The 16,802-nt window shown below is 43.0% G+C and overlaps 1 protein-coding gene across 3 annotated transcripts in view; it reads right to left on the bottom strand.

The window, feature by feature from the left end:
* The window catches only part of LOC123934102 (CREB binding protein), a 124,603-nt gene that overhangs the window by 85,810 nt on the left and 21,991 nt on the right, over positions 1-16,802 (bottom strand). For all 3 annotated transcript variants that reach the window (XM_045994053.1, XM_045994051.1, XM_045994054.1), the window contains exon 2: positions 14,495-15,207. In XM_045994053.1, coding sequence (XP_045850009.1) covers positions 14,495-15,207 — 713 coding nt within the window. The remainder of the gene's footprint in view (positions 1-14,494; positions 15,208-16,802) is intronic.

Here is a 16,802-nt window from a genome sequence, read left to right as displayed (position 1 = left end):
GTCTTGAAAGGATCATACTGGTCTGTGAGTCCAACATCTTCTAGAACAAACCCAATATTCTCTAAAGGAAGACAAGAAAACTTATCTCTAACAACATATTCACATGTCTGCTACACAGTCAAAAATTACTGAACATATATAAAGAGGCAGGAAAATGTACCCACAATCAGAAATTATACACACACACACAAACAATACCACAAATGAAAAATCAGCCTTCAAAAGAAGGACAAGAAAGGAAGAAAGAGAAAAAAGGAACAAGATACAGAAGGGACAAATAGTATCTCTTACAAAGAGTAAAGAGATAGCAAGATGGGGACCTAAATCCAACTCTATCAACATTTACTGTAAATAAACTAAACACTCCAAGACCAAGGTTATCAGAATAAATTAAAAATAGGTTCCAACCATATGCTCTTTACAAGAGATGACCTTTATTATTTTATTTTTACTTATTTATTTTGTTTAGAGAGAGACTCTCAAGCAGACTCCATGCCCAGGGTGGAGTCTGATACAGAGCTCCACCCCAAGACCCTGAGATAATTATCTGAACCAAAATCAAGAGTCAGCCACTCGACCCACTAAGCCACTGAGGCACCCCCTTTTTATAAATTTTATTTTATTTTTTTTAAAGATTTTATTTACTTGACAGAGAGAGAGATCACAAGTAGGCAGAGAAGCAGGTAGAGAGAGAAGAGAAAGCAGGCTCCCTGCCAAGCAGAGAGCCTGATGTGGGGCTTGATCCTAGGACCCTGGGATCATGACCCGAGCCGAAGGCAGAGGCTTTAACCCAATGAGCCACCCAGGTGCCCCTATTTTTTTAATTTTAAAGATTTTATTTTTAAGTAACCTCTATACCCAACGTGGAGCTCAAACTCAATCCCAAGATCAAGAGTCACAGGCTCCACCAGCGGGCCAGCCAGCCAAACCAGACTTCATAAGACACAAGAAGTTAAAAAATATGCCTTGCAAATATTAATCATAAAAAAAGGAGTGGCTATGTTAATGAGACAAGTAGATTTCAAGACAAAGGATATTAACAGAAATAAAGAGGGACATTTAGAATGATAAAAGGCTCAATTCATCAGCTAGACAGAATAATCCAAAATGTATATTCATCTAATAAAAAGGCTTCAAAATACAGGAAATAAGCAGTCAGATTTCATTCTGACTGAAGGAAAAATAGACAAATCTGTAATAACAACTGGATATTTTAATAGTCTCTCAGTAACTGATAAAACCCAAAAAAGTCTGTCAGAATCCTGTGATGTGAGTGAGCACAATCCAGCTCTGCCACTACAGAACACCTTACCCCACAGCTGCAGGATGCACGTTCTCCCACACCACACGCAGAACATTCACAAGACACACTATATACTGGACCATACAACAGATCTCGGCAAACGTCAGAGGACAAAAATCATACCGAGTATGTTTTCTGACCATCAAATGAATGAGAAATGAGCAACAAAATAATATCTGCAAAATTCCCAAATATTTGAAAATTAAGCAACATGCTTCCACATAAAAACACGAATCAAAAAAGAAATCACAAATAAAATACAGAAATACTATGAACTAAATGGCAATGAAAACAAAACATCACAACTTACAGGATACAGTATGGAGCAATCCTTTGGCTGAAATTTACTGCTCGAATGTTAATTATTGGAAAAATTTTAAATCAGTGATCTAAGCGCCTACCCCCAAAAAGCTAACAAGAGCAAAATAAACCCAAATTAATTGGAAATAAATAAACAAAAATGGCATTAATGATACAAAAAACAAGAAAGGTGATAAATCAAAAACTGATTGTTTGAACAACGAAAGCTCACAAACCCCTACCCAGTGTGATCAGGGAAAAACAAGAGAGAAGCAGAAACTATAAATACCAGATTGAAGGGGGGGGGTACTGACCATTAATTACAGATTCTACAGATATTAGAAGGATATTAGGGTAATATTATGAGCACATTTATGGCAAATGAACTTAGATTAAATGGATAACCCCCCTGAAAAATAAACTCTCAGTACAAAAGGAGCACAAAGAAGTAAAAATTTGAAAAGCCTATACCCATGAGATGAACTGAATAATAATTAAAAATCTTCCCATCAGGGGTGCCTGGGTGGCTCAGTGTGTTAAAGCCTCTGCCTTTGGCTCAGGGACCCCTGCATCAGGCTCTCTGCTCAGCGGGGAGCCTGCTTCCCCCGGCCCCTCACCACCGCCTGCCTCTCTGCCTACTTGTGATCTCTGTCAAATAAATATATAAAATCTTAAAAAAAAAAAATCTTCCCATCAGAAACACTCCAGATGGCTTCACTGTATTTTATGAAACACTTAAGGACTGAACAATACTAATCTCAGACAAACTCTTTCAGGAAAGAAGGAAAGGGTAACTGTTGCAAAGCAATTCCGTGAAGCGGGCAGGGCCTCGATATCAAAAACATGTAAGGACGTGGCAAGAGAAGCACACACCCATATCCCTCACGGACACAGATGCATACATCCTGGACGGTATTTTAGTTTTTAAAGATTTTGTTTCAGATTTTATTTAAAGATTGCATTTATTTGACAGAGAGATCACAAGTAGGCAGAGAAGCAGGCAAAGACAGAGAGAGGGGGAAACAGGCTCCCTGCTGAGCAGAGAGCCCAATGCAGGGTTCCATCCCAGGACTCTGGGATCATGACGTGAGCTGAAGGCAGAGGCTTTAACCCACTGAGCCACCCAGGCGCCCCTGGACGGTATTTTCATATATCAGATCCAATAATACATAGAGAAGACCAGGCACCATGAGCAAGGGAAGCTATCCCAGGAATGTAAGGCTGGTTCAGCATTCAGAAAGATGTTCTTCACCACATTAATAAAATAAAGAAAATTTCTATGATCATCTCAACAGACAAAGAAGTATCTGATGATGTTCAGCAATGATTTATGGTCAGGGGCCTTTCTTAGTCAAGAAGATTCTAAAAAGGCTACAACTAACACCACACTTACAAACAGCGACAAGACGCTTTCCTCCACAGGTCAAGAACAACACAGGGGGTGTGTGCTTACACAACTCTCATGCAACCCTGTAGTGAAGATCCCAGGCAGAGCAATAAAGCCCGAAAAATAAGTGAAGAAGAAATAAACTCTCTATTCCAAGGCAACAGGACTTAGAAAATTTTAAGGTATTTACCAAATAAATAAGAGAACCAGTAACGGAGTTTAGCAAGGTTACAGGACATAATGTTAATACATGAAAGTTATATTTCTCTGTATTAGCAAAAAACAATTCAACCAATGATATAAAACTTAGAAATTAAACACAAATGAGAAAGAGGAATCAAGCAACCTGATTTTAATACTTACCAGAAACGTAAAGAAATGGACAGACAGATCAATGGAATAGACCAGAACAGGGGTGGCAGACGACTTCTGCAGAGGAACAGTTACTAATGCTTTTAGTCTTAGCTACAGACTTAGTCTTAGCTATGGTTTCCATCCCTCATTCTTTCATTTATTTGTTTTTCAGCTTATTTTTTAACCAACCCTTTTAAAATATAAAAGCCATTCTCATGTTGTGGGCCATAGAAAAACTGTCCACAGGCCAGATCTGGCCCCTGGGTTGTAGCTTGCTAACTCCTGGACTAGAGAGTCTAGAAACAGAACCCTCCTTATCCAGTCAATTCCATTCTTAGTTATTTATCCAAGAGAAATGAAAATTTACGTCCACACAAAGACACAAAATGTTCACCGGAGCTTTATTCTTGATGGCTCCAAACTGAAAACCACCACAACATCCACAAATAGGAGACTGGATAAGCAAATCGCAGTGCACTCCCACAACAGAATACTATTTGGCAGTAAAAAGAACTGAACTCGGGAATTACATGGATGAATCTAAGAACACGCTGTAAGCAAAAGAAGCTTTGCAACTGAAGTCCACGCCACAGGATTCTTACACAGATTTTACACAGAGTCCGAGAACAGGTACAATGTGAAAGAAATCAGTTGTGATTATAGGAGTGGGGTGGAAGGACAGGAGAAGGGAGAAATACAATGGTACTTTTTACTTTCTGGGATAATGGAAACACCCTGTATCCTGACAGGGGTGTGAGCTACACCCGCACCAGTTCTGACAAATCCATTAACACTTAAGACCCGTGCATTTCACCGTATGTACATTACATCTCCCAAAATAGTAAAACAATAAAACATTTTAAAATTAACAGGTCTTTAGTAGGTCTATAACTCCAGATCCTAACAGTTGACCTTTAGCTGTAAAGTAACAAGACTGAGTAGGTCTCCTTACAAGTGTTACTCTTCAAAACAGGCACCTGGGAGACTTACTAATCAAGGTGATTCCTTGTTGCTGTCATGCAAAACATTCAGTTTGTCTTACAGAACATAATCTGTTACACAGTTAACTATAAAAAAGAAACATGACTCCCACTTTGACTTTAAAAAAGAGATACATAATTATAGATAAAAATCTGGTAAGGAAGACATCAAAAAGGTAACACTAATTTTGACCTAGGTGATTGTATCCTCACGAGCAATGTTTTCTTCTCTAGACTTTCAATATTTTATACAATACAGAACTATTTCCATTATTAGAAAATATTCTCTGAAAACATTAGAAAAGCAGTCTCATTATCACTTCAAATGTTCTGTGGTTATCTCAAATCCTTTCTGCAAGAAAGCACCAGCCACCTAATCCACCTTCCCTGTAAGTTTTTCAGTAATCCCAGGCACAGCGCTAAGAAGTAGGGGCACACCACTTCATTCAATCAGCCCAACTCTCCGGGACAGATATTATTATTATCACCCCCGTTTAATCTACACAATTCTCAAAGGCAGGTACTATTATTATCCTCATTTTAAAGACAAAAAACTAAGACCCAGAGTGATTACATAAATTTTCCCACAGCTGATAATTAGCGGAGCCTGGGTTTGAACCAAGGCAGCTTCCTCCAGAGCTCTGGCTCTGCTCCTAAGCACAGACCTGTACTCGGTCTGGGGAAGGCAGCGGCAGCAGTGGCTACTACTACTATGAAGAGGAAGAAAAAAGCAGGAGGAAGAGGATCAAGTCCCACCTGTATCCAAGCCATTTAATATACATACACAGTCTCATTTAATTAAAAGGTCTGAAAAGGAAATAAATTCATGAATAATTTTTCAGAAGATTTTATTTACTCGAGAGAGAGCGTGAAAGCAAGCACGCATGAGTAAGTCAGGCCAGCATGCGTGAGTCCAAGCATGCATGGGAGGGGGAAGCAGACTCCCCAGCGAGCAGGGAGCCTGATGGGGGGCTTGATCCCAGGACCCCAGGCTCATGACCTGTGCTGAAGGCAGATGCTTAACGGACTGAGCCACCCAAGTACCCCAAATTCATGGATAATTATCATGGGAAGTTAGGCACAGCTGTGAGCACCTTCCATGCAGATCATGGATATGATTACCGAGCTGGCTTAACGTTTTCCCCCAAAACTGGTGCCTACTGGAGCTCCACGCAACTCACGCATGCTGCATTCCAAGCTCTGTCTCCTCAGTCTATGAACCCACCACTGATTTTCACTGTGACTTTAAGAAAAGGTCAAATTAGGATTTAGTTAAATTCCCTTATCTTCTTTGTATTAGTTCAAGGATCAGATGAAAGGATTAGATTACAGGAAAACAAGGAAAGTATCAGACAAACGTACAGTATTATTTCTCTTGCTATTAAGTATTAGAGATTTCCTATTATCCCTCAAAAACAGAGAAGGTGGATGAGTCATTCATTCCTTCAATAGCCAACTTGGCTCTACTAATTCTTTACACATTATGTTCTGCTAATTCTCTCCTTTAGTGCACAGGTTCTCAGAGGGTGGTCACAGACCAGCAAAATCAGGGTCACATGGGAGTTGGCAAAATGAAATAAAACACAATAAAAGCAAATTCTTGGGTCCCACCCCGAACCCACTGAATCAGGAACTCTGGGGAGGGGCCAGGATTCTGCTGACTGGGCCCAAGGGGTCTTCATCTAAATCAAAGCCTTTACCCCTTAAGGAGAGCTCCAGGAAAAAGTAAGCTGTGTTTTCTGACCACTTTCCAAAAAAGAATATTCCAAAAATGTTATTTAAAAAAAAAAAAAAAAGCCCTCAACTCACCCCTTCTGAAGACAGCCTAATATGCAAACTACTTTGGTCCCTTTCAGATTTGCTACTTCTAAGAAAGGACGAACAGGATTTCTAGGGTTGCAAAAGCACACTTCTTATCAACCTTAGAATTAGAGAGATTCGGGACCCCTGGCAACACACATCACAACACCACCCTCTGTCAGCTGCTGACCTTCCTCTGCTACCTTCTCTATACAGAGCAGCAACTCCACACCTGTACCCAGGAGACTAACTTAAGTGTACAGCTTCCAATTTCCACTTGAATTTATCTTTTCTGCTTTCCTTCTAAAAGACAAGCATTTGGGTTATTTTCAGTGGAAAACTAGAACATGCTACCGAAGAAATAACATATCAGGTCTGCCACTGTTGAAGTTGAGACAGTTTCCTTTTTTAAGTCAGATCATGCCTTGTTAACATTATTGCTATGGTGAAGTAGCTTATATTTTCTTTTTCTTTAAACTAATTTATTTACATGACAGAGAGAGATCAGGCAGGCAGAGAGAGAGAGAGGAGGAAGCAGGCTCCGTGCAAAGCAGAGAGCCCGATGCGGGGCTCGATCCCAGGACCCTGAGATCATGACCTGAGCCGAAGGCAGAGGCTTAACCCACTGAGCCACCCAGGCGCCCCATAACTTATATTTTCTATTTTTTTTTTTAAGATTCTATGTATTTATTTATTTGTCACAGAGAGAGAGAGAGAAAGCACAAGCAGGCAGAGGCAGAGAAAGAGGCAGGCTTGCTGCTGAGCAAGGAGCCCCACACAGGACTCAATCCCAGGATCCTGGGATCATGACCTGAGCTGAAAGCAGCGGTTTAGCCGACTGAGCCACCCAGGCATCCCTTATATTTTCTATTTTAAATTATTTCTTTAAGATCCACAAAATCAGGAATAAGAAAGTAGAAATAGTCACAAACACTAAGTCTAAAATTATAATAAAGACTTTTTTGCACAGCTCTAAGCTAATGAATCTTAAAGCCTGGATGAAAAGGAATTTTTTTTTTTTTTAAAGATTTATTTATTTGAGAGACAGAAACAGAGACAGAGACACAGGGAGAGGAGGGGCAGAGGAAGAGATAGTCTCAAGGAGACGCTGCAGCCAAGGGCAGAGACTGATACGGGGCTCCATCTCATGATCCTGAGCACAACCCAAGACAAAACCTAGAGTCAGATGCTTAACTGACTGTGCCACCCCGGTCCCCCCCAAAAGAATTTCTGTTAAGATAGAAATTACAAAACTGACTCAAGAACAGACTGCAAAGATCAGTAACATCCCTTAGCCAGACTAGGGGGAATCCAATCCTGGTTCTGCCACTGTGCTGTTAATCAACTTTCCTTCATTTCTCCACTCTATGTTCTTCCACTTCTTAATCTGTGACATGGAAATAGTAATACTACCCACTTCTTATATTTTTATGAAAAATAAAAGTTAAAATATTTTTGAGTTTTTCTCAAACTTAGACTTTTTTTTTTTTTAAGATTTTTACTTATTTAAGACAGAAAGAGAGAGAGAGAGGCAGGCAAAGGGGAGGGTGAAGCAGGCTCCCTGCCAGGCAGAGAGCCCAACACAGGGGCTCAATCGCAGACCCTGGGATCATGATCTGAGCCAAAGGCAGACACTTAACAGACTCAGCCACCCAGGAGTCCCAAATTCAGACTTTTCTTAAAGAAAAATACATGGACCAAAGACATCAATTGTCTAAAAGGTCCAGGATCTATAGAAAATACCAAGAGTGCTATCAAAGATCTTCAGTCACCCCCCCCAGAGAAAAAAAACTTCAGGCCCATAGAGTTAAACAGTGATCTCTCTCAATTCCTCAAGAAACAATGTGGGCACCTGGGTGGCTCAGTGGGTTAAAGCCTCTGCCTTCGGCTCAGGTCATGATCCCAGGGTCCTGGGATCGAGCCCCACATCAGGCTCTCTGCTCGGCGGGGAGCCTGCTTCCTTCTCTCTCTCTGCCTGCCTCTCTGCCTACTTGTGATCTCTATCTGTCAAATAAATAAATAATATCTTTAAAAAAAAAAAAAGAAACATCACACGTTAAACCATTCCCGAGGAGAGATGTGAAAGGTTTCCAAACTCATTCTGACCAAGTTACAGAACACTGATATCAAAACCTGACAAAACACAAAACAGAACTATGGATCAATCTCACTACTGATTAGTGAGAAGCAAAAATTCTAAATTTTTCTAAGCACTAGCAAATAAAATTCAGTAATACATTAGCTTTCAACTTCACAATTAGAGAGATGGTTCAATTTGATATTAGGAACCCTACTGAGGTAATCTGTCACATAAATAAAACAGAAGAGAAAAATCACAGCATAATCACATCACAGGCATTAAAAAGGAATTTCATAAAATCAGCAACAAATACGGATTAGATTATGTTCCAATTTAAAATGGCTGCGAACCAAAGCTCACATCATATTTAGTAATAAAATACTAGATATACCTCTCTTTAAGTCAGATACAAGACAGGGAAGTCCAAGAACATAACTACTGGTAGAAATACTGGCAAGAAGAGGAAAGTATCAGAAACGCAAAGATGACTGTCTACTAGGAAAATGCAAGAGAACCAGCTGAAAAAGTATTAGAATAAGTAAAAGAGTTCCACAAAGTGGCCAAGATCACCAAAGTCACACACACATATGTGTTACCATCTTTCCTCTACTAAAACAGTAGAGATAAAGAAAGAGAGTAACTCATCCAAATCAACAATAAATCCATTGATACGTGCGGAAATAAACTTAGTAAGAAAGGTGTATCACCTACATAAAGAAAACTATACTATGCTTCTGAGCAACGTTAAGGTCCCATGAAAAGACCTAACCTGCATGTTTAGGATAAGATGACTCATGAAGCCACAAAACTATTACAACACCAAATTCCTCCTTAAATGATTTATAAAGTTCAATACAATCCCAATCAAATTCTGAGATTTTGTTCAAGAATTTGAAAGACAGTTCTAAAGCTTATCTGAAACGACAGGTCTCAACCCCAGCTGCCATGGAAAGGGAACTGAGAACCGCATCAATGCTCACGCCACATCCCAAAGAATCTAACGTAAATTGGTGTGCAGTGGGGTTCAGGCATCGTATTTCTAAAAAATCTCCCCAGGTACTTCGATGTGCAGATAGGGTTGAGAACGACACACCTCAGAGAGCGTCCTGTAACGGTGGCCATGAAAGCACTGGATTCCTTAAAGGGAATGAAGAGCAACTACCTCCCTCACGTGCTGAAGTTCAAGATGTTTCTGGCACAGGATGCGCAAGGATCAATGAAACAAACCAAATGAATAGTCCAGAATTAGACCTAAACCATGTATATTTGAAAACGGAGTAAAACATAACAGAAACAGTACGTCACATTAGTGAGGGGAAGCTGGATCAGCACTATCTAAATAAATGGCACTGGGATGACGACTACCATTTGGGAAAAAATAAACAGCCAGATCTCCATCTCACTCAGGCCAAAATCAATTCTGAGCTAAATACCCAAGATCAAAGGAGAAAAATACAGAATATTTCAAATTTTGGAACAGAGAAAGCATTCCTAAACATAACGTAAAACCCAAAAGCCGTAAAAGATAAAATGGATAAATCTGTTTCTACAAAAACTGAAAACTTCCATTTGGTAAAAACACAGAACTATCAAATTTGTAAACCCAAGTAGCTATACACCTGGTAAACCAGACCTGAGCAAATACAAAAGAGGGAAAAGCTTACATTCATTAAAAGGTCTTAACTTTGAAGACACAAATATTAAGAATTCAAGCCAACAAGAAAAAAAGGAAATGCAACAGAAATAGGACATGAATAGTACAATATAAATGCCCATGAATTCATGAAGAGACATTTTTGCCTAAGAGAATGGCAAATCAGCAAAAGGATGTTATCAGTGTTGGTAAGAATCGGGGGATGGGAGTTAAAGGGGGGGGTGTGAGACAGAGACTCACTTGGCTTTTGGTAAGAGTCTAAGCTGCACAATGTTGATGGAGTATTTGATAATAGCTACGCTTACCAAAAATGTCAGTATCCTTTAATCTAGAAGTCTCACTACCAAGATTTTTTTTTTCTTTTTTGGTTAAGTGATAGAGTTTTATTAAGCGGGACATGCAGAAATCCCTCCAGAGTCAGAGGGGTCCCAAGAGAGTTGCCCCACTACCAAGAATTTATCTAGTGACACTCAGCTGTACAAAGATGTATTATCAAAACTGTTATATCAGCAAAACACTGGAAACAACCTAAATGTACAGCCATCAGGGCACTAGTCATATAAATTAAGATATACCCAAATCAGGGACCACTACCATACCATACCATACCCAGTAAGAAGGACTCAGCTCCATCTAACACGGAACTTCCGACTTACACTGAAGTGGCAGGAAGGAGGTCTGTGTGTGTACGAACATACATACGGGAGGGCCAGAGAGAGAGAGATTATACTGTACTACTCTCTATGTTTAGGGGAGATACACATACACGCCCACCTCTCTAGGCCTCTACATGCACAGACCATCCCCTGCAGGATAGATAATAAATAGTTGCCTTTGGTGAGATAATTTGGGAGAGCCAAAGGTCAAGAGTTAAGGGAGATTAACTTTTCAGCTCTCTTAGTGCCTTTTTCTTTTCTTTTTTTTTTTTTTTTGGTGGTTTGTCATTAAACCACGTACAGGATTACTTTCTAGAAACAAAACTTTTAACAAAGCCTTTGACCCAATAACCTCACTTTTTAGGACCTATCCTATGATGCCCCCACAAAAAGATACATTTATTGCAGCTGTACTAAGAAAAATCAAAAACAACCCAAATGTTCATCATCAGAGGAGTAGATCAATAAATTATGGTGCATCCTATAATGAAATACTTTGCTATCAGTAGGAAAACAAAGGAAATCTGTGTGCGCTGATAGGGAAACGCAAGTAGGGTATGTACTGTTACATAAAATAACCAGGTGCTTATGTAGTTTGGTTCCATTTCTTATTCACATGTATCTGGGGGCGCCTGGGCAGCTCAGTCAGTTAAGCATCTGACTCTTGGTCAGTCAGGTCTTGGTCTCAGGGTCCTGAGTTCAAGCCTGCAGTGGCCTCCACACTGGGCAAGGAGGCTACTTAATAAAACAAAACAAAACCAAAACACAAACAAGAAAAAAGAAGTGGTCATCTGTAAAGAATGAGGTGACTCTTTTCTATTGTTTGAATTATTTTATAGGAAATCTGCATTTCATTTGTGATAACTTTTTTTTAATTTTTTTTACAGAGAGAGAGACCACAAGTAGGCAGAGAGTCAGGCAGAAAGAGAGGGGGAAGCAGGCTCCCCGCTGAGCAGAGAGCCCGACGCGGGGCTCCATCCCAGGACCCTGAGATCATGACCTGAGCCGAAGGCAGCGGCCTAATCCACTGAGCCACCCAGGCGCCCCCATTTGTGATAACTTTTTAAAAAGATTTTATTTTATTTATTTGACAGAGAGAATGAGGAGGAGAACCAGACTCCCCACTGAGCAGGGAGCCAGATGTAGGACTTGGTTCTAAGACCCCGGAATATGACCCGAGCCAAAGGAAGACGTTCAACAACTAAGCCACCCAGATGCCCTATGACGATAATTTCTTTAAACAAAATAATCTTCTAAAAAGTTTCTTCTTCCCCCGTGCATTTTAAAATCTTCGACTTAAAACGAGCTTGTCTCTTGCTCTTAACCATTTCCCCATCACTCTTAGTTCTTCTGTCCCCCTGAAGAGCCACGACAACCTTCCAAAAACCCCAGTCCCTGTGCTTCATTTGCCACCAGCCTCTTTGGGATACCTACAGGGAACAGAGATGACTGTCCCCAGAGCACTAACGCGGCTTCCGTTCCACACAGTGAACACACGCAAAGTGTTGTCTGAAAGAGATACCACTCTGTACAGAGGAATGAAGCCCTGGGCGCCCAGAGGAGCGTGCAGTGGCAGAGACACACCGACAGAGCCCAGACCGCGGAACCTGCCAGAACCAATAACCAAAACAACCGGATTCTTCAACAAAGGAACTGTAACAATCCTAGAAATTAAGAGATTCTTAAGAGTCATATCCACTAGCTTTTCCAATTGCTGGGGGGTGGGGGAGGCGCTATAAAAACAAATTAGGATACATGAGACCACTGGAAATCTGACTTATCTAGCAGACCTCGAAGACATGAAGAAATCATGCATTTATTTATATGGGAGAATGGCGCTAGGTTTAGGTCTACCCTGTCTAACTTTCAGGAACATACATTACCACTAGCTCACCAAGTATGGTCAAGGAGCCCAGATACCTTTCAGAGAGGAGAGGGTCACGATGTCAAAACTACTTTCATAAAATACTAAGACATTATTGCCTTTTTTACTCTCATTCTCTCAGAGAAACATAGAGGCACTTTCCAGAAGCTCTGTGGCCAGTGGTATCACCGTGCTTAATAATAGCTAATGGAATGTGTGCTTGGTTTTCAAAATTCTGTTTCAGTATTTAATATGGCAAATACTGATAGCTCTAACCCGTATTTTAAAGAAATCTCCTTGGGGCCTCAACAGTTAAGATTATTCAGGAATCCAAAGACCAAAAAGTTTGAGAACACTTGCATTAAACTACTATGTCTACTTTTACACAGGATTTAAATTCTCCAAAATAAAACATTTTTTTTTGTAAGGGGGTGGCATGGATTGATGAATCAGCTGGGAAAGAGCAAGCATCAGGCCCATCAGAGCCCTAAACCCACAGCAATGTCTTCTCAACCTACCTCTAGAAGGCAAGTACATACACAGACCCCTCTGCAAACACCAGGGACAACTGAAGGTGAAGTGCACATTCCTTCCCCTTAACAACAAATGACTGTTGAACAATGTGGAAGCTTGAAGCCTTGACCCCTGCCCAGTGGGAAAATGGCATAAAGATTATGACTTCCTAAAACTTAGTAACTAATAGCCTACTACTGCCCGGAAGCCTGGCCAATAACATAAACAGTCGATCAGCACGTTTTGTATATGCACTATATACGGTTTTCCTACAATAAAGATGGAGAAAACATTAATAAAATCAAAAGGAGAACACATTTATAGTACTGTATTTACCACCCCCACCAAAAAAAGGGCAAAAAACAAAGCCACCACTGCCCATGTATAAGCAGACTCACACAGTTCAAGCCTGTGCTGTCCAAGGGTCAACTGTACTTCATTTTTATTTAAGTTAAAAAAGAAACTGTCTCCTTACTGAAGACCGTCCCAGGGCTCCATCTGCGTTTCCTTGCACCCGAGACAGCCTTGTGGGGAAACTGTGTGCTACCCTTTCCTGCCCTTTTCCTTCATATGGAATAATCAAATCCAAGAAACAGCCCAAACTGTTCTACTGTTCTAGAATTTGCTGTTGCAAACACTGCCTGCCACAGGGGGCTGCCACTGAGGGGCCCCCGTCTCGGAGCCACCGTGGCATCTGCTCCCTCACTGGGAACCCGCCTGCACCCCGCCTCCTTGTCAGCTTCCGGCATCCCAGCTGTCCCCCATCTTCCTTGGCATCTGCTCTCCCTGTCCTGCAGGTTCAGCCCCTGCTCTGCACGCCGGCCACAGGGCTGGCGTCTGAAACCCAGAGCAGCGCTCTCAAGCTGCACGGGCCTCGCAGCCACCTGGAGGCTCCCGAGAGCGCAGGGAGCCGGCCCCCCCCCCACCCCCGCCCGGGTCTGAGTCTGAGTGCAGTACCCCGGGGGGCCTCTAACCAGTCCCAGCCGCATCCGACCACCGACCTCCCTCTGGGGACCACCGCTGCGGAGCTCCTTCTGTGACCCACGGGCCGGCTCTGCCCCTGGCTCTGCCACCTCCCCCGCTGTGAACCCCCGCGGCTTGGGGACAAGCTGGGAACACAGCTTCTTGGCTGGTAAGACGGAAACTGTGGCAAAAAACACTTCACCAGGTGAACATAAGAAGAGAAAGACACAGTGAGTAAGAACGCCGTCAGCTGGGAAAGGAGAGGGACAGCAGCATCCACCAGACTCCGCACGCAACAGAAAGCGATTCCCGGCCCAAGCTGCGTCTCTCAACCACATGGTCCCACCTCCATCATTGTGCTGGGAGGCTGCGAACGGGCCATCAGCCCGAACACAGCCCCTGTGTCTGCACCTGCTCCCGTGCAGACTGATGTACTGCGGGCTTCCTGAAGAGCTCCCACTTTAAAGACAGGGGCAGGGACCTTTATCTCTGGGTTCCAGATACCAAACCTCCCTGTTCCAAATCTGAGGGGCAGGAAGGAAGACTGGAGGAGGACAGGAACGGGCCGCCCCATCCCACTTCACCGCAGCTCCCCGCCCCCGGCCAACAGCAAGTATTCAAAGCGCTTAAGCTCACTTACCTTGGTCATGCCTCCTGCCTGCGCCGTGTTCAGTCCGGCGTGACTGGCCATTTGCGGTGAAACCTGGGTTAACGTCTCAGCCAGCACGCTGCTCGTGGCCCCCTGCATGGCTGGAGCAGGGTACGGCATCCCAGCTCCCCTTCCTCTGCCTGCGGCCCCAAGAGATCCATTCATGACTTGCGCCTGTCCTTGCTGGGCCTGGTTCATTAAACTGTGGCCAGAGTTACTATTGAGGAGGCCCGGGTGGGTCTGGTTGAAGTTAGCGTTCATGCAGATCCCAGGTCCTGTCTGCGACGTGGCAGGGCTGCTGGTCACCAGCCCCACTTGCTTTTGTGCTTGCGGATTCAGTGCTTGGGAAGCAGGGGGCGTGGGCCCGGAGGTGCTGGCTGCCTGCTTGGGCAGGCTGGGGGCTGCAGAGTCTCCCTGGTTCAGAGGGCTCTTGCCCATGGCACCCAGGCTGGCCATATTCGCACTGTTCGGCTGCCCTTGTGCCTGGCCGCCCAGGCCTTGCTGCGCGGGGCTGCTTGCGCTGACATTTCCTATTCCTGGGTTCACGCTAGAGCCGCCGCCTCCGCGCAAAAGCTCCGACAGTTGTTTATGTTTGGAAGCAGCATCTGGAACAAGGTTCCCACTGTTTAAAAGGCTTAATTCTCCTCCATTGGGGATCAGCTCATCAGGAAGATCATTTTCCAAGTCAAACAATGATCCAAAATCTAGAAATTAAACAGAAATGGAAATGAGACACGAAGCAACCATAACAGCTTTCCAACTGTCACGTTACTATGATCTTGACCTAAAGGGGCACTTCACACAACACTAGCGTGTCTTTTTTCCCACGGTTTTTATTTTTTATTTTTTTAAAAGATGTTATTTACTTACTTGAGAGAGGGGGACAAGTGTGAGAGAGAGCACAAGCAGGTAGAACTGCAGAGGGAGAGGGGGAAGGAGAAGGGGACTCTCCGCTGGGCAGGGAGCCCCAGGTAGGACTCGATCCCAGGACCCTGAGATCACGACCGGAGCGGAAGGCAGCCACTTAACCGACCGAGGCACCTAGGAGCCCCAGAACGCTAGCATGTCTTAAGAGTAATGTCCAAAGGACTTGAAACTTCATTTGGGAAAATAAAAAAAGGAAGAATATTTTTCAAATTCTGAAGAAGGAAACGTTAAACAGAGATGAGAGGAGGGTCAGCCCCTAGATGTCACCACATATTCTAAAACAGTAATTAAATCGTGTGGCTTGAGGAGAACTGAACATACATAAGCTAAAGGAAATCAATGGGGAGTTAAACCTTCACTGAATCTGTTTAAAATGTTTTTTAAGAATATTATGTGTGCAAAAAAGTAACTGGGCATCTGGTTAAACGAACAGCAATTTGGGAGAATTAAGTAAAGCCTAACTTTAAGTGATTACATATTTAAAAGGTAAATTATTTAAAAGACCCCACCCGAGCCTAAAGAGAAAATGAGAGTTCTCCAAATGTTCAAGCTGCAGAAAATTAAAATTTACAGTTAAAAGAAAATAGTTCAGGGGCGCCTGGGTGGCTCAGTGGGTTAAAGCCTCTGCCTTTCGCTCGGGTCATGATCCCAGGGTCCTGGGATCGAGCCCCGCATCGGGCTCTCTGCTTGGCAGGGAGCCTGCTTCCTCCTCTCTCTCTCTCTCTCTCTCTGCCTGCCTCTCTCCCTACTTGTGATCTCTATCTGTCAAATAAATAAATAAAATCTTTAAAAAAAAAAAAAGAAAATAGTTCAACAACTACTTGTCTCACATGAAAGGGGCTAACATCAGCCATGCAGGACGGGCAGGGCACAGACTCCCAAGTATAAAGACAGAAAGGTAAGGATCAAAAAGAAGACAGAACAGTCAAGGGAAGAGAGCATCGTTCCTGGTAATCAATGACAAGTGCAGCAGCTTCTTCCTCCTGGTCCCTCTCAAAGTGCCATTTCTCTAACATGTGGCCTGTGTATCATCTCCAGTCCCTCAGTGACCACACTTTCTTCAAACCACAACACCCTGGCCACACGCACGTGCACGAAGGACACGTGTAGACCACCACCGGAGCAGCACTCTGTGTAACATCGGAACAAGGGCGAACAATACACAGAGGCAGGTCAGCCTCAGAACCGCAGCCCTGCCTCCGGCTCCCTACTTCTTAGCTCTAAGTCACCTAGACCTTCTGTGCCTCTGGGTCTTCCATCTGGAAACTGGGCGGTGATGATGGCCACCACACCTCACAGGGTTTCATGGGGACTGACTGAATGAATAAATGTAAAGCACTTCACCCGACAGTGCCTGTGGGTGGCTAAGTGT

The sequence above is a fragment of the Meles meles genome, chromosome 21 (genome assembly GCF_922984935.1).
Source record: "Meles meles chromosome 21, mMelMel3.1 paternal haplotype, whole genome shotgun sequence".
NCBI classification, from domain to species: Eukaryota; Metazoa; Chordata; class Mammalia; order Carnivora; family Mustelidae; genus Meles; species Meles meles.
The sequence above is the reverse complement of the archived record's forward strand: the minus strand, read 5'-3'. Positions and strand labels throughout refer to the sequence as shown.